This window comes from Astatotilapia calliptera, chromosome 17 (assembly GCF_964374335.1).
Source record: "Astatotilapia calliptera chromosome 17, fAstCal68.1, whole genome shotgun sequence".
NCBI lineage: Eukaryota > Metazoa > Chordata > Actinopteri > Cichliformes > Cichlidae > Astatotilapia > Astatotilapia calliptera.
The window spans coordinates 19959813-19984292 of NC_137438.1; the positions used below are offsets into that span (position 1 = coordinate 19959813).

The 24480-nt window shown below is 39.5% G+C and overlaps 2 protein-coding genes across 2 annotated transcripts; one reads left to right on the forward strand and one right to left on the reverse strand.

Moving 5' to 3' along the window:
• Positions 1–10068: 10068 nt before the first annotated feature.
• LOC113009374 (tetraspanin-8-like) lies at positions 10069–23667 on the reverse strand. Its single transcript, XM_026147637.2, has 9 exons — positions 23486–23667; positions 22156–22212; positions 15950–16069; positions 15738–15812; positions 15099–15194; positions 14341–14460; positions 13175–13207; positions 12993–13076; positions 10069–12073 (listed from the first exon to the last, which is right to left on the reverse strand). The coding sequence occupies exons 1-9, from the start codon at positions 23543–23545 to the stop codon at positions 11987–11989; spliced, it is 732 nt and encodes a 243-aa protein (XP_026003422.1). The 5' UTR covers positions 23546–23667; the 3' UTR covers positions 10069–11986.
• On the forward strand, positions 18826–21710 carry LOC145421576 (uncharacterized). Its single transcript, XM_080292056.1, has 4 exons — positions 18826–18981; positions 19676–19832; positions 19994–20070; positions 20543–21710. The coding sequence occupies exons 1-4, from the start codon at positions 18949–18951 to the stop codon at positions 20837–20839; spliced, it is 564 nt and encodes a 187-aa protein (XP_080148182.1). The 5' UTR covers positions 18826–18948; the 3' UTR covers positions 20840–21710.
• Positions 23668–24480: the final 813 nt, after the last annotated feature.

The window sequence follows — 24480 nt, forward strand, 5'->3', positions numbered from 1 at the left end:
TTCATTATGTCCACGGATTTTCAACTTGACTGATTGTTGTCTGGTCATTTGTAAGTTACACATTGCTGCAAGAGCTTTCAATCTAGAAATACTAATTGCTAATTGTTTCCCCCCGATGATCACAATTAGTTACCATATAAGTAGAACTGTGTTTGAGACTTTGCTCTGTTCAAATATGGAGCAGGATAGACTCGTAGGGAGAGGAAACCTTCATCGAAGAGGTGGTGGTGCTCCTCGACAGAGAGGTGGTCTTCAGAGAAATGTAGGCAGAAGACAACGCACCATCATCTGTAATGAAGTCCGGGCCATCATTGTTGACCATGTGGTTAACAGAGGCTTTACCATGGCTGAGGCTGCCAGGTTGGTACAGCCTAATTTACAAAGGTCAACTGTCAGCTCTATCATCAGAACTTTTCGCCAAGAAAACCGGTATGTCTGCTATAGCAACTTCACTTCTAAAATATAGTACTCTATTGTATAGATGAACAACATGTAATTGTCAGTTTACAGTAATGTAATTTGTAATACTTCAATATTCACAGTATATGATTGTCCTCAGAATTAACAGGAGACAACCTGGTGGTGGTCACCCACGTGTTTTGACTGACCAGCAGGTGTTGGCTGTGGTGGAAATGGTCAGGGCAAGGAATGACATACGGCTGTCTGAAATCAAACAGGCTATTGAGAACAGCAATGACACCTTTGCCAATATGCCATCAATTAGCCTTCCAACGATTGCCCGGCTTTTGAAGAAGCACCAGGTTTCCATGAAACACATTTACTTGGTTCCTTTTGAGAGGAACAATGTCCGGGTGAAACAACTGCGTTCAGAATATATTCAGGTACAACACTAAACTGGCATGCAATTACTCTAACAGTACTGACAACTATTAGTTGTAAAAAAAAAAAATAATAAATTATCATTTTAGAGGGTGATGGAGCTGGACGCTGCTGTGAATCATCACAAGTATATTTTTGTTGATGAGGCCGGTTTCAATCTGGCAAAAACTAGACGCAGAGGACATAACCTTATTGGACAAAGGGCTACCATCAAAGTCCCTGGACAACGTGGGGGAGACATCTCAATGTGTGCAGCTATATCTGAAGATGGTGTGGTAGGCTGTAGACCAGTTCTAGGGTCATACAACACTGAACACCTGATAGTTTTTTTTTTTTTTTTTTTTTTTAAATGAGCTGGAGCAGGCCTGTCAGGGAGAAGACATCGTCTATGTTGTTGTGTGGGACAATGTCAGCTTTCAATTTTATTTTTTTTAAATTTTTTTTTATTTTTTGTTATGCCTGAACATAAGTGTAATATTTGCTGTGTAAAGTTTTACAGTTCAGTTACACTCATTCATCACCAAGGACAATTTGAAACGCTTACCTTGTATTATTTGCTCCTGAATGAAATGATTGGTAAAAGTACTAAGTTGAAAAAAGATCTTACTGTTTTGTTTGGGTGATTAAAGCAAATGTTCTCAGAATATATCACAATGATCATATGTTCTGCAACAATGATTAAGTGGAATGAAAATATGTGCAAATACAATGAAATCATGACATCAGATTTGAAAGAATGACTAGTGGTGTTACAAATGTGATCAAATGTGAGTTTTGTACTGAGAGATTTGAAAATGTACACTTTAGTTATGAAAATAGTACCAAACCAATTAAAAAAAACTGTAGCTTTAAGGTGACGCAGGTCGGAGGTAAACCATGGAGCTGAACGGGAAAATGAGACAGTTCGATGTTTAAGGGGAGCAAATATGTTAAGAAGGCTATGAAGGTTGACATTATAATGACAAACGAGTTCATGAGGGGTTGAGGAGCAGTGGATAGATGGAAGGTCATGGGCGGCAGATGAAAAAACAGCTGGGTTGATATTACTAATTTTCCTAAAAGTGATATTACGAGAGATACAGGTTTTGGAAGCGGTTATGTTTGCATCAAAAGAAATAAACATATGATCAGACTGGGGAAACAATGTGGCTTTACAATGGGTGGGGGTAATGCCAGAACAACAGACCAAATCCAGGATATGACTTTTGGAATGGGTAGGAAATTTTATGTACTGTAGAAGCCCAAAACTTTCCAGGCAGGAGGTAAAATCTCTGGAAAGAGGGATTTTATTATTGTCCATATGAATATTGAAGTCACCAGCAATGATCAGATTTGGAGAAAGTACAGAAAAATGAGTGAGAAGAGCAGAAAATTCATTTAAAAACTCCTTGTTTGGCTTAGGTGGCAGTTAAACAGTACATATGATGATGGGGGTAGATCCAGGGAGCTGTAGTGCAGTGTATTCAATAGAGGTGGCAACTCTACTAACTAACCTTATGAATAAAATAAGGTTCACTATCAGTAGGGTCATAGCACCCACCCAGCTGTATAGAAACTAGGGCTAGGTATCGTCACTGATTTCCAGAATCGGTTAGATTCCAATTCGATTCAAGTTGAATCGAGGAAATTTGGCCTCAGACAGTCAGAAATATTACAATTCTAAACACTTATCAGTACATTTCCATATTTTTATATCTATGAAAAAACAGCTGACACTTGTGAGGTGTCAGCTGGTGTAAGGTGTAAGCATCACAGCAGATGGCTTTGTGTCAAAGTAACTGAACATAAAACACAGAAAAAGATGAAGAAGATTTTCCTGGTCTGGCTTTTTATAGCACATGAGCTTAAAAATATTGTGCAGTAGAACAAAAAAGAAAGAAAACCATACAGTATGAACATTAGTTGCTGCTGCTGAAGTGAAGCAGAGTAAAATTACAGAGGTTTTATTAGAGACACCGCTATGCGTTTTGCAATTTTGCATATTTATAAAAATTTACATTTGTTCAGTATTGAATAATAGAAATGAGGCTTTCAAGTCGGAAGCAAGTAAAAAAAAAAAAAAAAAAAGGCAGCCGACAGCGCTGTAAACAACGGTAGACTAAACCGAGATTTTTGGATGGGAAACTGTTTATGAAGTACACTGAGAGAGAGAGAGCTGTACATGAAGCATGATTTTACCGTGGTGGAAGCAAAACAGCAAAAGTCAGAGGGAATTCATGACGATGTTTATGTGAGGCAAAAAAAATGGATCTTCATTTGCTGCTGGTTCAGTCAATATTGTTTGGAGAGAGATAAAACCTGCAGATTCTAGAATCGATTTTGGTCGATAAATCGATAATCAAAACCCACCCCTAAAATTCCGTCATGCTAGCTAGTACGCAGTACAAGTTATTTTAACTGACTGTAAAAAGTCAGAACAACAAAAATAAACTACACCTAAACTTGGTTTATATCTGACCCAGAGAGAATGCAGGTGATAACTTCTTAACTGAAGTTCAGTTCACCTGATAGTAGAATTTGTTTTTAATTTTTAATTTCAGGATCACAAAAGAGAACAGAGTTAAACAGCATCACCTGCTTTTGAGCTACAATACAAATGAAAAAGATGCTAAATGCAGTAGTAGTAGTAATAGACTTGGGGTACCACTTTATTATACAGCCCATGACTAAGGGGGTAACTCCCCTGTGATTTAATGGAATTTCAGTTCATTTTATTTGAAATTATGTATTTACAAAAAAAACCCTTAAAGACATGTACACTATAATTATTTATTTTTCTCCTCTAAAAATGTATTTGTCACCAGATCCTCTTGTGCTGCCTGTCTTTTTCCCCTTATGGAATTATTTGCTTAAATTGTGTTTTATGTTGCGTGCCATGACATAAAGATAAATCAATTTCACAGGCCCAAGAGGATTACTTGCACATAAAATCTAAAACCCACGCACATAGAACTCAGTTTGAGGGATGAGGGAAGTGGAAATACCTGGGGAGACACAGTTGACACAAATGAACATGACGGGGTAAGTAGAAGAAAATACATTGAACATGGAAACACTAGACTCTAAAAAATAAAACAGAAAACATGGAGAGATGTAGACATGACTCCCAAGCTTGACAACGTGGACATAACACAGACATGAAACACATGACAGACTGGACAGGAAACATGACACATAACCAAGGGGACATAGATGAAACAAAAACCAGAATAAAACTCAACTAAATCCTAACTAATAATAACACAATAACACAAGTTAGTATCATCAACTTAATATAAGAAAATCAAAAATACAAAATAATCTCGAAACATTGGGTCACAGATCAAGCCCCTGACATTGTCGATCTCCCGCTCGCTTCTACCGTCACTTGTGAACAAGACCCCTAGGTACTTAAATTCCTTCACTTGGGACAGGAACTCATCCCTGACCCGGAGCAGGCACTCCTCCCTTTTCCGGCTGAGGGCCACGTGAAGTGATATAATATGATATACAACTATCACTGAAGCAGCAAACTTTGTAAAGAAAAAAAAACTGTTAAAAAAACCCCAACACTTCTCATTCTCTGAAACATTTGGCCACAGCTGTAGATTACACTGTCAGTGCTTGTTCACTCTTGTCAATAATTCTAAATTCTCTTTGTGCAGTTATAGTAGGTAAACAATATCTAATAATCTATCTAAATGACTGCTTTGTCTTTGAAAAGGTGAAAGAGCCTGAGGCCGGTGACAGTCCAGTTCCACTCCAGTTCCACTCCAAGTACATCCTTACGGTGGCTCACAGGACAAGGCCATGTTCCTGTCCTGCCAGAAGAAAAGAGAAACTTCAGAGTCTTCTTGCAGTCCAACCAAATATTCTGTATGGCAGCTGAATTGTCACCTCCGCATGCAGTCAAGTTACCAAACATAGTTCTATTAATCTGCGCTCGATTACTCTGGAACCGAAACAGGATGTAAGTCCCAAAAAACTGAATATTGGAACTGAAACTAAATTGTAGAACTGAAACTGAATGGTGAGAAGTGAAAATGCAATTATATCTTTGCAGGTGGTCTCCTCTCTACAGGAGCTCACTCTGCAGGTGCGGGAGAGATATAGGAGAGGTGGAGAATGAACTCAACCTGGGTGTGTATTGTCTTGTGTAGTTTGGGAGATGAATGGATGATGGGATGGGTGCAGTTTTCTCTGGGGTGGAGTCGGGTGGGCTGCCCCGGACTCTGTTGGGCTGGGCGGTGCTGCTGCTGCGGGCCCCGGTCCGGAGGGGCGTGGGCCCCCTTGCCCTGGCGGGTTCCAGAGAGTGGGGGTGCCTACTGTGGTCAGCGGGGGAGCTGGCCCCAGGGAGGGGCCGCTTGCCCCTCCCTTTCTTCCCTCCCCATCCTCAGCTGCCTCCCTATTCCCGCTCTACCACACCCACCCACACACGCAGGGCTTGGGGTGCAGGTATGTCACCAGGGTGCAGGGGAGGCACTCCCCCTCTGTCCCCTTCTGGCCGCCTGTGCCTCAATTTTATTCTGCAACCTAGACATCCACATTACTCACACTCTCACATAACACATACATATAGGGCCTTGGGGGTGGGCACGTTTACAGCATCCAGAGGATGGTCGGTGTATTCCAACCCACCTCTGGCGCCGGTGCCCCACCCTCAATTTTAAATGCATATAGACACTAAGGGTTTTCGGGAGGAGCCGGGCTGCTCTCTGAGAGGAAGCAGGAACCATGCTCTGCTGTGTTTTAAATGCACTTTAGAACAGCACACAGCAACACTACATATGAGTGGGCGTAGGGAGGTTTGGGGTCTTCACTCACCCCGGTTCTGTTAGCCGTCAGATTGGGGTCTGGGATGCGGGGCCTCCCTGCTACTGCAGATAAGGAGGTGGTCCGCTTGCCTCCACCCCAGAGAGAAGGGTTACATCTCCTGGGTCTAGGTGCGGCTTGCCCCTCTGGGGGCGGGGGTACCTGGACCTGGGATAAAGAGTATGTTTGGGGAGTGTGACTGTCTGCGCAGTGTCTATTTGTGTCTGTCGAGTGCCGAGTATTTGGTTGTGCATATGGGGTGGGAATGCACGTTTGTGTCCGCGTGCGCCTGTTCGTCTGTGTCTATATGTCAGGTTGGGTCTTAGACTCAACCTCTCTGGGTACATCTCAGGCCCTCCAAAGTTCGGAGGCCTATCTCCCCTCACCACACTCCCTGCCGGTGGCTGATGCCCTCAGACGTTGGTGTGTTGGTGGTCCTTGTCGACTGGGGCTGGGCGCTCATGTATGTACCGGCTCACTCCTGGTGGACGATTGGCGGGGCCTGGCGCCTGTGGACCGGCAGAGCCCACGGGCACGCCACTGCAACCCCCTCTGGCCTCTTCTCCGTAGCTGCTGGGTGACCTCTCGTTTGGGGCTCTACTCAGCTCTTCCCAGGAGGGTGACACGGTTCCCCCCCTTTTGGTGGTCCTCCTCGGGTCCTCGTACTCTGGGGCCTCTGGATGTCGGGGGCCTGGATCTCCTCCATACCTGCTTCATGCCCTGGGGGACGGGGCTATGGCTCCTCACACTCCCTAGCAGATCGTTACATGGAGAAACCTTTGGAATACAAGCATGCTGATCCACACAGGTATGCACACAGGTAGGGCTGCACGATTAATCGTTAGAAAATCACGATCTTGATTCATACTTATGTGCGATCTCATTTCCAAATGACAACGATTAAGAAAAAAAAAAAGACGACGACGACGATTGTACCGCATTTTGATCCGGGACGTACTCTGCATGAAAACAAGCGCTCACTCTTCCTGCTCAACAAATAACAAGGGCGGAGCTTTATACCACGTGATACAGAAGCTGTGCTGTGCCATGTGATGCTAAAAGTAGCAGGGAAAAAACAACGGAGAGCACATCAGGGATGACGAGAAAGTCACAGGAGAAAATCCGTTCCGGTCAACCACCCAAACATCAATAACGGGAACCTTATACAGCGCTTCCCTAGACCCGTCGAACTCCCGCAGGCACAAAGAAATTACGGAGGCTATCACTTATTTCCTGACCAAAGATATGGCTCCCATCAACACTGTGCAAAACGAGGGATTTAGGAAAATGATCAACACCCTAGACAAACGCTACACAGTGCCGTCCAGCAACTATTTTTCTATTGTGGCACTACCTGCTCTATACACGCAGCGTCGAGCAACGGTGGAGACAGAATTTCAAGCAGTACAACATTTTGCGGCAACAGAAAAACGTGAGACATTTCTTGTTTTTTATGTTTATTTATTGTTTTTATGTTCAGTCTCAACTGTTACGAAGTTGATGTGCAGTTAATAAGTGCAATAAATATTTATACTGGAAAAGAAAATCGTGATCTCAATTCTAAGCCAAAAAATCGTGATTCTCATTTTATGCAAAATCGTGCAGCCCTACACACAGATGTACACACGGGTGTTCACAGACGCGGACTACACCTTTCTTGGCTGCTGCCTCAAAGCACATTGTGCGCTGTCTATCTTGCGTGCTGCACAATATCGTTTAATATTCAGTATCTACTGATAGTTAGTTTATTGTGATGGTGCTGTATTTATTATGTTGCTCTTTTTCTGTTTGCTTTCTCTTCTGTTTTTTTTTTCTCCATACAGGTGACCCAGGTGTTTTGTTTGTTTCTCTTTCTTTCTTCCCCACTTTCTCACCGTCTCTTCTTCCCTCTGGTTTTCTTTCTCTCCCTCTCTTTCTTTCATTCTTTCTCCCTGTCCTATCCCCCAGTCATGTCTGTCCCGTTGCAACCGAAAATAAAATAAATACATAATTATAATAAAGGTCAATCAAATGGACCAATATGGCAAGGCCATGATGATCTACGTGGTAAAATAAATCCGCTTGGCATCTTTCTTGGCCTTAAGACAACAATTCTGATGGCTAAAGATCCAAACGGGAAACAAACAAAAAAAAGAGAAAAAAAGAAAATGCAATTATTCGAGAGCTGCATTTTTAAAGGATAAAATAAAGTTTCAAAGCAAATGAATTCAGTTTCAGAATATAAAATTCAATTTCAATTAGGTGACGATTCATTTTCAAACCAACACATTAAATTTCAAATTAGGATAATTTGGGATAATTCGAATTCAGTTTTAAAAAGCATTTATTCAAGTTACAATTCAGATTCAATCTGAGCACTTCAAATTTTAATTTAACTTATTCAAATTCAGTTTTTGATGGCACAAAGTTCTGCCCATATGGAGCAACTTCCAGGTACCCACCCAGGGACTCCAAGAAGGCTAAGTACTCTGAACCACCACTCAGCGCATAAGTGCAGATGACAGTCAGGACCCGTTCCCCGACCCAAAGGTGCAGGGAACAAACCCACTTGTCCACTGGGAGAAATCCCAACATACAGGCAATAAGCCGAGAGGATACTAGGATACCCACCCCAGCCCTCCGCCTCTCACCAGGGGCAACTCCAGACTGAGACAGAGTCCAGCCCCTCTACAGGAGACTGGTTCCAGAGCCCAAGCCGGTACCTCTCAACCTCACGCACTAACTCGTGCTCCTTACCCACCAGAGAGGTGACATTCCATGTACCAATTGCCAGTCTCAGTAGCCAGGGATCAGTCCGCCAGGGCCTCTGCTCCTGGCTGCCGCCTGGCTCACAATGCACCCAACCCCTACAATGCCTCCTGCGGGTGGTGGGCCTGCAGTTACAAATGGTATCCCTCGTTCCTGATTTTTAGTTCCAAGCACTTCTTATAATGACTTATTACTGGTGAAATTTTGGATATATTAGCTCTTTATAGAGTGAAATTGCAGGGGAGAACATATTCTATAAGCCTTTAATATTTAATAATATTTTAAGCTGTAAAAAAAAAAAAAAACCCATACCTTTTCTTTTTGGTATATGACCAAAAATAAACTTTTGTGAAGAAGAAAAAGTGATAAAGAAATATTCCCTTCAAAATGTATCTTTCCACATGCCAAGAATTTTTTCTCTTGGCTAAATGATTTAATCAAGTAATAGTGAAGCAGTAGTGGCAGAGAGGGTGGCATCAAGTGATGATGGACCAGAAGTGGCTGTAGGAACTAACTGCGGGAGGGCTGTGGCTGGTTATGGGCCTTCAGGTTGAGGTGACATAAATGAAGATGATAGTGCACCAGACGTTTTTTTTTAAACACCAGTGTAGCTTTACATGGCCGATGTTTACTTTTGAAATTATAACCCCCTTGGAACCTTGAAGGTTGGTGCTTTGGTCCTGGATAGCTGTTATAACGCATGAGCCTAAATAATTGGCTTCCAGCTTTCCTCCTTTCCTCTGCTGATTACTTATATTGGCTCTTAAAACCCTGTCACTGACTTTGAAGTCAGCATTTGTTGTTGTCCTTTTTATTTTGTTCTTTGTCTTTTCCACTGCTTTGCTAACATGCTCTTTCACTAGTTCCAAAAGCTGTTTGTTTTGTAAAGTCCTGTTACAACTCTTCCTGCTCACATATGCTTTTGTCAGCCTGTGAAGCAAAAGGGAATTTTTGCCTTGAATCAGAAATCAATCGGTGTCATGAATATTGCCATGATTTCTAGATCGGGGAAAGCAAACAACCTCTGGCTAAGCAGCAGGCACAACACAAAATAGGTAACTTGTCAGTCCAGGACTCTGCAGTCTATTTACACCTACAGGCCAGTCAATGGACACTCTTTCAATGATGAGGATGTACACAGCCTGGACTGGGAGGAAAGCTGATTTGAGCAGAGAGTCAAGGAGGTCATTTGTGTGAAAAGGGAAAAACATCTCTGAAACAAGAAGGGAGCCTAAGGGTATGCTGTGATTGCAGCCATTCCTCAACTCTCTGTGAATATACTTATACTTTACTATACTATACTATATTATATACTATGCTTATTCGTAATTTATGTCATATTTCTGCTATTAATTGCTTGTTATGGATTTTTTTTTCATGAAGGCCGTGCCCTAGTGCCCTCTATTGACGAGTCACCAGCAGTGCCTAAACCTAAAGCTCACTGAAATTCTTAGGCTTGCACTATTTATCCATGTTAACCAAACACCATATTCAATTTACAGAGCCAACCTTGTATTTCCTTAGGCTACAAACTCATCAAAACAACAAGCATACAATAGTAAACCATAAGCCAGAGAGAGATGGTATATTGCTCAGTGTTATTTACTTCCTGTCTGAAACATTTCCAGGGTGATATGATTACTGCCAGAGGTGAGGAAATACATTATAAAAGAAGAGAGTGAGGCATTGTGTGTTTTCAGTCTCTAGTTTATTTATTAATGATATTAAAGCAGAACATATAGCAATCCTGTAACAATATATCTTTAACTTTAATACATTGGTAGCACTTTCTATTACAGCTCTGTAATAAAGTGGTGACAGAAGGGTAACAAGGGAAAAACAAGAGTATAATAATGTGGTAATTTCTTAGTTGCTACCATGCAATTACCAAAGTAATATAAGTAATATACAAGTAATATCATGGCAGCAACAGTAGTTACAGTTGAGTAATATTACCCTGAAATTTATGTAATAGAATAATAAGAGCCCCAAAACGGGGGGGAGGGGTAATAATATGGAAATGCAGCTCTGTAATAAAATGGTAATAGCAGGATAACAAAGACAAAACAGGACTGGAATAATGTGGTAATTTCTAAATTATTACCACTCAATTACCTCTGGGGCAGTTTCTGTATAATGAGCAGGAAACAGAGCTGCAAAATGCAAAACTGTCTGTTAGAAAGTGCTGCCAATACATTTTCTTTTTTCCATTTTAATGACAGATGAGTTTTCTGTCAGTGGATGATCTATTTTTCTGTTTGTCACTTAGCTTTTATCACCATACATGACATTATGATAAGTAATTTTTTAGTCATTTTCTAGTACACATACGCTCCAGTTACACAAGTGTACCTTAAATGGACAAATCTGATTTTACAATTCAACCGTAGAACAACCACAGAAAGACAGTTTTCACCTTAAACTATGATGACTCAAGTGCTTCCCACATACAAAACAACAACAACACAGTTTTAAAATTTATATGAATTCATTGTTTTATATTTCTTATGGGGTGATCGTGGCTGAAGAGTTGGCAGTTCGTCTTGTAATCGTAAGGTTGCTGGTTTGAGCCCCAGCTCCGACAGTCTCAGTCGTATTGTCCTTGGGCAAGACATTTCACCCGTTGCCTCCTGGTGGTGGTCAGAGGGCCCGGTGGTGCCCGGCAGCCTCGCCTCTGTCAGTGCGCCCCAGGGCAGCTGTGGCTACAATGTAGCTTGCCATCACCAGTGGGTGGATGACTGAATGTAGTGTAAAGCACTTTGGGGTCCTTAGGGACTAAGTAAAACGCTATACAAATACAGGCCATTTACTATTTTATCATTTATTTTACAAACACAGGCAGGTGACAGCTTAAGTGCCATTCTGACTTGGTCATTTTAACCCAAAGAGGTTTTGACTTCAATTTGAATGTAATAATAATTTAGATTATTGACCCTATCTCAGAAACAGAAGGAATCAGTCTTTCACTTCTCATATTTACTTATTTGTTCTTAACCAGGGGACAAATCAGTGCATGTTTAAATGTAATCCAAAAAAAATCAGTTCAAGCTAAACAACTCTTTAACCTCTTCAGTGAATGTCATACATAAGGACAAAACAGCCAAACAATCCAAACAATTTCAACTACACAGTTGGATGTTTGTTTTTGATTTTTGTTTTGATCTAGTGAAGTTTAGTTGGAGTTTTCATTGTTTTTAATGCAACCAGAAAAAATTTCCTATTCTCAACAACTTCAGCCTCCTCGGTTTATCAAAGTCAGATTTAGAGGTTCAACTTCTTTTCATTAAAAGGTCTCTACATAAGATGTGTAGAATACTGCATACCATCACATAACACATAAGAGACATAAGGCTTTAAAAAATGTTTTGCTTTCTAAGCTATGCTTTGTACATTGGAAAGCTGGACAGAAAGGCAGCAGTTTCTGTCCTGAATAAAATCCTGCAGCATGCCACATTGCCATTTGTTTGCTCTCTCTCAAGGCAAACATTAGTTTTTTTTCATAAATCAAAGTAAAAAAAAAGAGGTGATGTCCTGACTGGAGAGTTCTCTTGTGGTCACCTAATGCAATGGTTGATGATCAGAGGACATAGCTGCATGGTGGTTCTCTTCAGTAGCCTTTCATGGCAATGCCTCCTCCAGTGTCATTACGTTGGACCTGATGGATCATGAAGATGGTAATAAGCAGGCCCAGTAGCTATAAAGACAGGTAGATGAACAGGAGGTTAGTTCACAAAAAAGGTAGGCGATAATATTAAAAAACTACAGTTCAACAGCACTGGTGGTGAAGCCCGCTGAGGATGACAATGATGTAAATGCTGCAGCTCCAACACGGCAATTACTAGCTTTTACTCAGAAGCTGAAGAGGAATTACCAGCTTTGTTGCTAATAAAGCGGTCAACGTGCTACCTGTATTTATGTGCTACACAATGATGTATAGTCGACACACTTGAGAAGGATTCATGTCTCAGTGCTTGACAGTGGTGTGGCTCAACAAAAAAACAGACCTTTAAAAGCAAAAGGATAAAGAAAATATCGTTCCTCTCAGTTTAAATATTTTAAATGTTTTGTTTTTTATTGTAAATAAAACATGGGTTTATCACATCTGAAAATCAAATTTAAAAAGCAAATTAACATGGGAACTTGGAATGTAGTTTTGTGGGTCAACATGCAAATCACTCATGTATACTATTGCGCCCATACTTGTGTTAATCATAAAGAATTATTACCAGCAAATATCCACTGGAAATGCAGTCATGACCAAAGGTTTTGGCAGTTGAACTGTCTGTTTTTCTTGGGCTTTCCCTTTTCAGTTTTTATTTTTATTTTTTCACATTTCTTTGATAGAGTGAAGCTAAGCCTTGAAGGTACAGTAACAACATTACTAAGGAATGAACACTAATAACATTAAACAGTATTTAGCAACAAAAATGTAATCATGTATGCAAATAAGCTAAGATTCTAGCAAATGTCTGAAAAAGCATCTTAGAAATGCTACTAAGAGTTTTAATTTCCAAGATTTTTTTAAAATAAAATAAGATCTTAAAGAACAATGGAGTCACAGTGATATACAGTGATAACCTGTGACAATAAATGAAAACAACAGTGAAGCTTACTGCTGTCACAGCAAATCCAAAGAAGAAGCCCAAAGCGATCTTGAAGAAAATGTCTACAACCGAAAACATGACGTCACCGCAGGACTGCAGAAGAGAATGGAAGATAGTTATTACATGGAAATCTATCAGAATGGCAGACTGTAGTGTTTGGATTAGCTGATAGGGGTTGGGGGATTAAATACCTGTGCAAAGACTTGCTGTGGGCCTCTGGTTCCCTGTAAGAAAACAAGAGGATATTGTGTATTCAAATAGAAACAGTTCATTATTAACTTTCAGATACATGTTATAAAATATAAATTACTGTAGGGCAAAACACAGTTACATTTGTCAATGTGGAATGGATGGCTGCAAAATTACTCAACTTGTAATTTCAAAGTGACAATCTGACACTAATTTCACGCAAAAAGCTTCTTTAGCCAGGAGGTGTATATTATGTCAGAGCCAGGCACAACTCTTAATTGCTCAAGACTTTGGGTGTCTGCCACGGTGATAGTTACTGGATCCTGTTCAGGGAGGTTGCTGTGGTCTGTTCTTAGTCCCACTAGCCACTGAGCATTGTTGTAATGTGTTGTCTCCTTCTTCCATATGCTCTTCCAGTATTGCTCTGTTTCTAGCCTTGGTGGTGCTGTTCTCACATTGTTCCCCTGCCACACGCCTTAGATGGTTCTGTGGAGAACAGCTGGTTAATTCTCCTGCCTTGCATCTCTCTTGTATACCTCCTCAAGTGGCTGGCCAAGGCTGTGAGTCTTTGTTTGTCAGTTTTCTAGGCATCAGGTATGGACAGTACTTGTTAGGCACCTTCTTCATCACAGCTTTCTGCAGCTCAGATATTTTGCTAACTCCCTTCTATGCTACCTTGATCTTGGCCTCTTGTCTCCTTCTCGATGGAGGGTACTGCTCCTTGTGGCTGTTCATCTTGTAGCCAGGGAGCTCAGTGATCACTGCTGCCAGAGAGTAGATCGATTGGTTTTGGTTATGGTCACAGTAGGGATTGCCCACAGTGCTGTATTCACATATTTTGTTGTTCAGAGGGTATTTCACATAGCCTTGGTAATCGACCCGGTGAGCTGTTCTCGCCTTCAATGTAGCAGTTGTTCTTCTTGCTTGGTACCCAATCCAGAGGGTGGAGATGATGATATCTCCCCCCTGACCTAATTTTCTGGCTTCCCCTTGCCGTAGCATTTGCAGTGTACCTTGTCAATCTCTAGTTGTGATGGTAGTTTCTTCTTCTGGATGTTGGAAAACTAAGCTACTAGTTGTTTCACCATTAGTGTAGATAGCAGAATTAGTCATTTCCTGATATTCTTTGTTTTTTTCTTAAAATCCAGTTTTATTTTACAAAACTAACCTGAGGTCTGGTTTTGCATGAGGAATATCCTCCATATCCCAGATTTGAAGGACTGCATTCACAGGAATTGGGAATTTCCTCACCCCAGTCGTTAGCGCTCACTATTCCACAGCATTTCATCTGTTAACACATAAGAGAATGACTTCAAATAATTGAAAATACTTAATGAAGTTCTGCACTAATGTAAATGTGTCAATAAAGTAACTATAATGTAATTATTAAAAAACAATTCAGTCGAAAAATAATTAATAAAAGGTTTTCTGTGTAAGGTGGAGTCAAAAAGTTACTTGACACCAAGCATAAAAAGAAAAAAATATTATCTGACTAAAATTTCAGTTCAGTCCAGTTCATTTTTATTTCAAACGTGTATATTTGCCATCATTTTGTCATATCATTCCATTCTTTTGTTTGAAAAGGAATAGACAGAAGTATACACTTATTTGGCCCTACCCCCACAAATTTTACATCTCATTCATTTAGTTTTCTTTTAGTCTCAAATTAAACAAATTTGGTTGATCTCCCCTATCAGGGTTGGTCCTTGATCACTTCTGAGCCCTTCCAGTACCACTGCTATTCAGATCACTACCTGCAAGTCCTGTATTGACTACTTGTACAAGTAAATTTGGGATTTCACCACACTTGAGCAGACATTGGACATGACCCTCTGTATCCTCGCTATTCTGGCTATATTGGCTATATTGGCTATTCTGTTCTATTTGATTCTACTGTCATCAGGTTAATAGTACAAAGAACATTACAGATTGCTGTAAGGCTTCAAGCATATCTCTCAAGGATGGTTCTTTCATGTAGGGCTCTGCTAGTTCACTAGAGGTACTGTAGAAGATAGTCTTTGTCTGCAAAGAAAAAAAGAATATATTTAGTATCACGGTAAACAGATGAGAAGCTATATTATCAACAAGACAGACAGAGAAGGACAAAAATCTCAAATATGCAATGAATGAATACCCAAAAACAAGAATAATTAAAGTAGAAAAGAAAACAAATTCTATTTCTAAAATTATTTACTGGCTTCTTTTAATTCACTGATGAATTTCCCACAAGAAACATTACTAATATTTTCCATACTATCCATTAGGTCCTATGGTCATGTCCAATTAGGACAATTCATTAATACAGGCAATTGTTAATGTGTGTGATAGTGTTATTAAGGTGGAAAGAAAAAAAGGAATAAATAATTAAAACTATGTTGCTGAGAGAAAGGCAAGGGGTTTTTTATTTTTATTTCAGACACAGACAGAAAAGGAAGGCCACTAGATAACAGTAGTAACTGTAACAGAAACACAGATGTAAAGTAATACAAAGAAAGAGAGAAAATGTGATGAAAAAAACTTGCATCAAGAAAAATTATTGGACAGGCAGAGAGGAGAAGAGATCACCTGGTTTCTTTGGACCGCTACAACGATGCCAAAAATCATCATGATGATCATTCCAATGCCCATAAATCCTGCAAACTGTACATGAAGGAATGTTAAGAACATTAAAAGAATCATCACTTTGTTCTTGTTTTGTTCATTGTGAAATTAAAAGCAACAAAAAATAAACAGGTATCACATCATTATCTTGTTTGATGCAGGGGTCCTGTACTTACTATTTTGAGGACGAGGGCTTTCTCAGAGCAGGCAGCGTAGATTCCCAGGGAGGAGACACCAAGGACACCAATGGCAAAAACCCATGACCAGCCCAAGCCTGGCATACCAAATGCTGACAACTGCTCGAGAAAGAACAGGAAACAACACAAACATTGCATTGATCCTTACTTCTTGGAATAAGCAAAAGCAAACACAGTTATCAGTAACATGCTAGACATGAATCTCTGGTTCACATCAGATTGAGTCTAATATCTGTGCCATCTAGCCATGCTACCATAGATCATAAGGCAAGCATTTCAAAACCTAAACCAGGCCATGCCAGGACCATCCAGTAAGTCACATTCAGTGAAGAGGCCATCCACTGTAGTACCTTCTCGGGTTAGAATAAATTTGCAGTTGTTAGGCTTAACTAGCACAACATCAAATTTACTGAAGTTTTAGTAAAGAACAGGTCGAATCAGACAGTGTTAACAGACATTTATAAAACTGTAAAGTTGTAGTCACAGTCTTTGTTCTGTGAAGCAAAGACAGCAGTGTGTGGATTAGTCATTTTTAAAATGACGTAAAATGTGAGGGTTGTCCACTGGGAGCGCTGTGGAACACACCAAAAGCAGATCAGCAGGCAAAGACATCAGTGGAGACATCCTCTCTGCTTTAAAGCCTCAAACTTTCCTTTCTGATTAAGATTATAATTATGGTGCATGAGGTGACCGTGAGCCATCTCTCAGTTATGCTGCTTTCCATAATGCACTGAGCACTTTTCTGCTGCTCCAGTCCTTCCAGCAGCAATGTGATTTCATTCTGCACATGGCAGTTTATAGAAAACTGTTCATGTAAAATATATAACTTAAAAATGGTTATTGATATTAAAACTACTCTTTTGTTACACAATAACAGAAAGTTGAAATACATTGTGTAGGGCAAAAACACAAACTGGTTCATACTGGAGCATATATATGGATATCAAATTTCAACTCATTAACAATGAACATCGTGGAGACTGTTATCCCCCAGATGACTGCCAGACTCACAGGCTACAGGATATGACTGTAAAAAGTCTACAAGTCCTGGAAATGAACTGGAGAAAAAAGAGAAAAAAACTGTAGATAAACAAACAAAAAAACACTATTTCATTTAGTGACAACAATGAGCCAAAACATGTACTCCATTAAAAGCTCTGTGTTTCTGGTTTGACAATTTTGTCAGAGCCAAGCTGTAATTACTGTTACAGAGAAAATGAGTTGTGAGAGCGTTAACTTCCCCCAGGCAGCATCTGTTCTGTGTTAAGAGCAGAAATGAGAGCCTCCACTACATCTGGACAGCTGCCTGATTCTATATAAGCACGCCGAGTCCTTCACGTCGGCTGAATCTAAACATTTCAAAATGAGTGTTTTCCATTTCACGTGCGTGCTTTTAGAGAATTATTGTATACACATCATGTCCTGACTAAATCTGGTTTGGGGCTCAATGCAAACCAGCTGCTTTTGTCTTTTGAGTGTTTGTTTCAAAGCATTACTGAACTCTGTTTTTATAGAACTCTTTCTTATCAGTACAGAACAAAGATCCAACCATAACCTGTCATGACTTTAAGAGTGGTTCATGATTAAGTCAACACAGATAAACACTTGATTATTGTATCACCTGATGAAGGCAAATTAAAAACACAACTTGCAGTGAGTGTTTACCGAAAATAGATACTAAGCAAGGGGGGAATTATTCTGGCTTAAAGCCAGACCTGATTTATTATTCCAGACTTTGACAGGAAGACGGCCACATGGTTTATGTAAGAACAGAAGAAAAAACATCTGGAGTGGGAGAGTTGTTTTTATGGTTGGGCTTTCATAGGTTAACCACAAGAGGAGTAGCTGTTCTCTATTACCTATGCTACGTTATGACAGTCAACGGCAGGGAGTTGAGAGTGGTATCAAAGCTGGACACATGAACTAATATCAGTGAAAACAGACTTGTGATACTGATTAGTCCAAAAGTGTCTGTAGGCAGACTAAAGAAATTTAAATAGTGTGGTCCTTGTGATTTTAGTTCTTTGTTGAAGGGTGACATATAATCATGATATTTCCGCTTGGCTTTCTTTCTACACTCTCAGAAATAGAGGTACGAGAGAAGAACATTTTTGTACCTATAGGTACATTTTTTTAAAATGTTCCCTTAAAAGTACAATACTGGTCTTTAAAAGTCCAGAAATGCCCCTTTAAAGGTACAATTTGAAATAAAGTACAAATCTGTACCATTTTGACCTGTACTGCAGTGACAGTGGCAGAACGTGGTAATGGGTCAGCATGGGAAAATCTGGATGGGCCTGGTTAATTGTAAAATTCATATGAGATGTGAGTGTGCTCATAAAAGCTACATGTTATAATCAAATCTGTTGGTCCTCTCCTCTGTACGTAAATTATCCTATGATGCAAAGAATATCTGTAACCTACCTTTGTGTAAGTTATGTTAAATTATATATTTTTTTAAAAACACACAATGACATGCAGGCACAACCAAATGATGTTAAAAAAAACTGGTCCATTTCCATTTTATTAAGTTCCAGTTATAATTTTTTAATGTTTTAAATCTTTCAAAAACGTGAAATCATTTTACTGTTATGTTTGGCCGTTTACTTTTTTGCTTTTACTACATCCTAGAATTGTTCATTAATTGTGAGGTTTTTATGGAATTTGCAACATCAAGTTAAACCGAGGTTCTTTGGAAGTTAAAATGTCAAGCAGATTTTTATGTTACGGTGACTACATTTTGTAAGTTACAAATATAGTTCGCCAAGACAGCATAACTGTTTCTAAACAACTGCGCATTAATACCACAATGTTGTATTTCCATGTATCAAGTTCGCAACGCGCATTAATCCCAAAGGCTGAAAAGCCAGCAGCGATGAGTGCTCCGCCTCCGCGCTGACTAGCGTTGGCACAGAAAATGACTCTCAGGGGGTTATCGATGGAGGAGCTCCTTAAAAAGTTGATGGAAGAAGGCGTTGATGTGTCAGACGACGAGGCGCAAAGGTTTAGAGGTAAGTCGGGTGTGATTTTGTGTTTTTATAAAAATTACAACGTGTAATTTTACAGTAGAGTTAGCAAAAGTCCGAAGAGCTAGCTTTAACATGGGTGAATGCTAGCAGTTAGCTAAGTTTTAAACAAAGAAAGGTACAAATGTGGACTATTTAGACTGTTGGTGGAATGTTCAACGTCTGTCTGCCCGCCGTATTCCAGTGTTTTATCAATAAATAGTCAGTAACCGTGTACAACAATGTAAAAAAATCAATAATTTCTCAAAACATGCTAGTATGTAAATATAGCTATTAACAAAAATGTTTTCTAAGCAAAATTTATCGCATCTAACTTGTTTCCCGCTCAAAGGGATTTTAAACAATGGAAAGTACACATTTGTACCATTTCATCTACTTAGTGGGATTTGGGATTTTCGAATATGAGAGCTGTAAGCTCTGTGCAGGGACACTGTCTGCAACCCAAGAATTGTTAAGATGATTGGGGAAACGGCTAATGATTTTTTTTGTCTCTAAATCTGATTATTATTATTTTCTGTACTAACTGATTAATCAATCTGTTTATTAGCTTTAGAATTTTTTGTTCAAGGGTTAAAGCACTTTACATTTATCTCCAGTCTGTGTCTTTAAACATGTCAAAAGTTTAAATCCTCAATGTAAAATGTCATTCTTTTGTCTATTCTGCTCTTTTCATTTCCAGTTGTGTGATGAGGTTGATTTAATGCATCCCTGCCAAGACAACATCTGTCGCCGCTTTAGCAAAAACTTCACTGCTGTTCTTCAAATGACCAAGGATTTGCCACTGAAGAAGGTCTACATGGAGGCAAGAGAGAATGCACTGGCTGAAGACATTACAGGTGCTAATTTGACCTCATACAAATAGTAAATTTTGTGACAATTCATTTGCTCTCTCTTCCAAAGATAATTGATGTACCATAGTGTCATGTGAAGAGCATGTTAATGGGAATTAGCATGCTATCAAAATCTAATGAAGTGCATTTGCATCTGTATGACCTAGGAATTGACTTCAAGGGGGCACTTCTCTTGCCATCCATCTTCAAGGAGAAGATAGAAGATTTCATCATCCTTGGAGAGGTAAATGCATGATGCATAGCCTTTGGCCACAAGTTTCATTCTCGGTGTTTTGTTGGCATGGAGCTGAATTCAGCTGCGGTTCAGCATCACAGCTAAGCTAATGTAGGGGAAACACTGCTGTTAATCCACAGTGCTGCTGTGCTCTTGGGTTTTGTCTGGTGTTTATATAGATAGATAGACCTTTATTGTCCCCTTAGGGAAATTCTTCTTCACAGGTACTGTCACTGTCAGGGGTGATTGCTTTTGCCCTTGAATATTATGTCAAACTTTAGCAGCTTATCAAACACTACCACAACAGTCATTGGTCAAGAAGCTTTTTGTTTGGAGTATGGGCCATGTTTACAGGTTATCAGAATAGACAGTTTTGTTTTGCAGCAAATAAAGAAGGTAATTTGAGGAATCTGTTGAAAATCCACTTGGCACATATTGCTTAAACATACTGTATACTAATGTTTTTCTTCCTCTTCTGCAGAATACTCCCACGAGTCCATACCCAACCATTCGAATGAAGGATAAGAGTTGGACAACTGCCCTCTTAAGACAGTGTCGCTGTGTTGTAACAGTTGAAGGAGTGGATGTTTGCTCGTGCCGCTCGCTGGATGAGGCCTACATCTCAGCATTCTCCACCTTCTTCGTGTTCAACATGACCTACCCTGCATACTTCAAGAAAACACTTGTCTTTCTTCAGAACTGCATTGTCAACATAGGAGACCAGGGAGACAAACCCCTGCCAGTAAGTGTCACCAGGGTACTTAACCAACTCTATTAAATATGCCCCCACCCAAGTGTCACTACCTTATTCACTACCCAAGGCTGATTTTGATGTATGGTCCTTTTCGCCCTTTGTGGTGTATGGGATATGAAAGCAAGCATCAATATTTCAAAAATCTAGGGAGTAAATGCAAAAACTTTGTAAACATCACTGCAACTCTTAACAATCGTCATCAAATGAAACAGTGCTGGGAGTTTTCTTCAGATAAGTTGCTTGTTGACTTTGAACATTCACTCAGCACAAGTGTCAGTGTGCCATTTTCATCTCTGCCAGGTGACTTACAGAATGCTCTGGAAATGAACAAAAGTTTTACAGATGTGCATTTTCAGGATAAAGTGCTTCAGTGTGTGTCTGCTATATCTGTCAGCAGTGTCAAATATGAACTTGAGGATGTTTTTGTAGTTGGCCATGTACACACTAAAGCCATACCTATATTCCTTAAAATCAAGTATATTTTGAATGTTGATACTTGTTGGGTATTGTGTGGGAAACTGTTACTTCCTTGCACTTATGAATGTCATTTCCATGCTTACCAAGTGGCAGTTGACAATGACTGGATCCTGTTCAATCCAGGAAATGAATTAGACTTTCAAGCTCTAGACACGTATTTAGTTGATGATAGGCTGTTTGTGTCCTTGAGGTATTCTGTGTGACGTGATTGCAAGCACATTTTCCATTGTGTTCAGGTGTTTAATGTCTTTATGTGATTGTTTACTTTTTCTTTTTTTTTTTTAAATGAATGTATTTTTCTTGACATGTCCTATGGCAATATACGAATGTAATCAAGGATGTATTTCTGTGGTTGTTTAAATGCTTTGATGTGATTGTATTATCGAAAATAAATGGTTAAATAACCAAATATTTTGGACTATTGGGGGTACATTTTTGTCTCTTTAGGTACGAAATAGGTTGTCGCTGGGGGGGTACCCTCATAGGTACCCTATTGTACCCTTTTCAAGGGAACATTTCTGTACTATAGTTTCAAGGTACATTTATGTCTTAGGAAAGTACATGATTGTACTTCAGATGGTACAATTTCATAAGGTACAAAAATGTACCAAGCCTAAAGGGTACAGAAATGTCCTTCAAAAAGGAACACCCCCAGCGACAAGCATTTGTACCCTTTTTGGTACACTTTGGTACCCCTATTTCTGAGAGTGTAAGCTCCGTATGTATGAGCCTAATAAAATCAACACGTTGAATAATCAAAGCATCACTGTGGAAATCCCAATTCCACTGAAGGTATTTTTGGCTAAAAAATATCATTCGCCTTTCTTTTATTCTGTGTCAACAAAGATGTAGTTGATGTTTACCTGCACAGCCATGGCAGTCGCCCTTACTGCCAAGTAAATCAGCACACATCCCAGGATCTGTGGAAACCGAATCACAGTGTTCAGTTTGTGTTTAACAAAATTAAAGCTCCAAGTATGGTGGACTAAGTGTGTTAAAAAAACATTTACAATAAAGGCTTTGTAAACAGTGCACTAAGACATAATTAATAATAAAAAGTGATTATCTTATTTTAAAACTGAAACTTGCATGGTTCAGCCAGGGAAAACCTGCCACATTTCAGCGCTTCAGCCATTTTACACCTTTAAAGCATGTCAGCCATTTTAGGTTACACAATCTCTCTTCCTGAGATGTGTAATCCTGCATGCAACCGTTAAGAGCTTTTGTCACTTCTACACTGCACAACCTGAGGGCGACAAAGCTAAAAACCTGATCAGAGACTTCCTCAGGCCTAGGCATGTTTCCTGGCTGGTGAAAACACCCAAGAAACATGGATCTGAAACTGTTCCAGACCCAGGCTATTATTATTCTAAAAGTAATTTAATATAAGATTTTTGTTTTATGTAATTTGATTTTAAAAACTGTTTTTTCAAAACATTATTACAAGTAAATGTTTGTTTGTTTGCATGTTTTGTGTAAATGGATGGAAATAAAATCAATAAGTATGAATAAAAAGAAAAACCTCTGTGTTAAAAATTGAAAATTAATTATCTTTTAAACCACATTTCTCATTTTATTCTGTTTGACTGCACAAGCTCATTGTTTTTTTGTATTTTTTAAAATCATTTTTAGTTCTCTTACTACAAAGACGTTAAAAGGCTAAAAAAAATAATTAACAAAGGAGAGGAGAAGCTGCTCGGTGGTTGGCTGGTGGAGTGAAATATGACCCTGTTTTCTTCTGCTTTGTGTGTGGGGGGGGGCTTTTTACTGGAAATTACTGAGCTGAGCAGTTAACCACATTTGTATTTGATTGCTGTTTTGGAAAAATATTTTGAACATTGAAGCATGTCTTCATTAATATGATCAAATTTGATGATCATATTTTGTTTTTGTTTTTTTTAGTATAGTACAACAATTTTAGTTAAAGCTGAAGGTATTTTTTCCTAGTTCATCCTTTTTTTTAGCATGTAGGAGTAGGAGCTATTCACAGCAACTTCATGGCTTTACTTTGTTTGTTTTTGTTTTTTACAAAGTTTTTTCTTGTTATTTTAGTTATATTTACATATTTGAAATAAACTCTATTCTGTTCTACTCTATAACATAACGTACGTAAAATCGTCCTGGAAAACTGAACAAAACACAAAAATATTTTTTAAAGTTTAAAATTAAATTAGAAAGAACGTTTTGACTTACCATAAACAGCACATTGAAGAAAATAAAAATGCACTTGATGCATCCATTAATTTTCCCCATTTTCACTTTTTAGAGAGTGTCTCACAGGAGGTGAAGCAGTGAGGTTGTAGCTCAGAATGTAATGATGTACAGGTTTGCGTGCTCTGATAAACTCCGCAGACAGAGAATGTAAGGGGAAGTAACACACAAAGAGCTGCCCTGTAGCCAAGCCCTCGTGTGTACGGGACAGCCTCCTCAGACATGCACTAATAGAAAAAACTCAACTTTAAACTGGAGCTTGAAAACTGGAAACAAAGCAGAAAAAAGGCTGATTATAAAACTGCAGTAAGCATAAAGCAAAAGATTAAAGTTCTGTTATTTGGTTTTACAGTTTTTCTCGATTGCTTAAACACTATAACCAGGCCTCTAAACTAAAATTTCAAAACCGTAACGCTACTGTTCAAAAAGCTCACCCATTTCCCTGAACTATAAACACTATTCCCTGCTTTGACACATGACTCAAATTTGGTGAACTGTTACTGCAAAACTCTACACACAAATCCCTACATTTTACAGTGCTTACACCATGTAGTCATTTAGAAAGCACTAGCATGCAATAATGTTAACTTAAGTCAGCATAGCTTGAGCTCAATTAGCACACAATTAACCAGGTGGAAACACTAGGAGTCAAAATTTAGCACACACCAATCAGAACCTGCGATGGATAGATAAAAGGGCCAAAGTCAGCTCATTCAGGTTTGAAACAATGGATCCAAAGAGATGCAAAGGAAGAGGACGTGGTGGAGAAAGAGGACGTGGTGAAGGAGGAGGACGTGGTGAAGGAGGAGGACGTGGTGGAGGAAGAGGACATGGTGAAAGAGGAGGACGTGGTGAAAGAGGAGGACGTGGTGGAAGAGGAGGTGGTCTAGGACAACAGGAAGGTGGTGGAGGAGGAGGGAGAGGTGGAGGAGGAGGAGGACGTGGTGAAGGAGGAGGACGTGGTGGAGGAAGAGGAC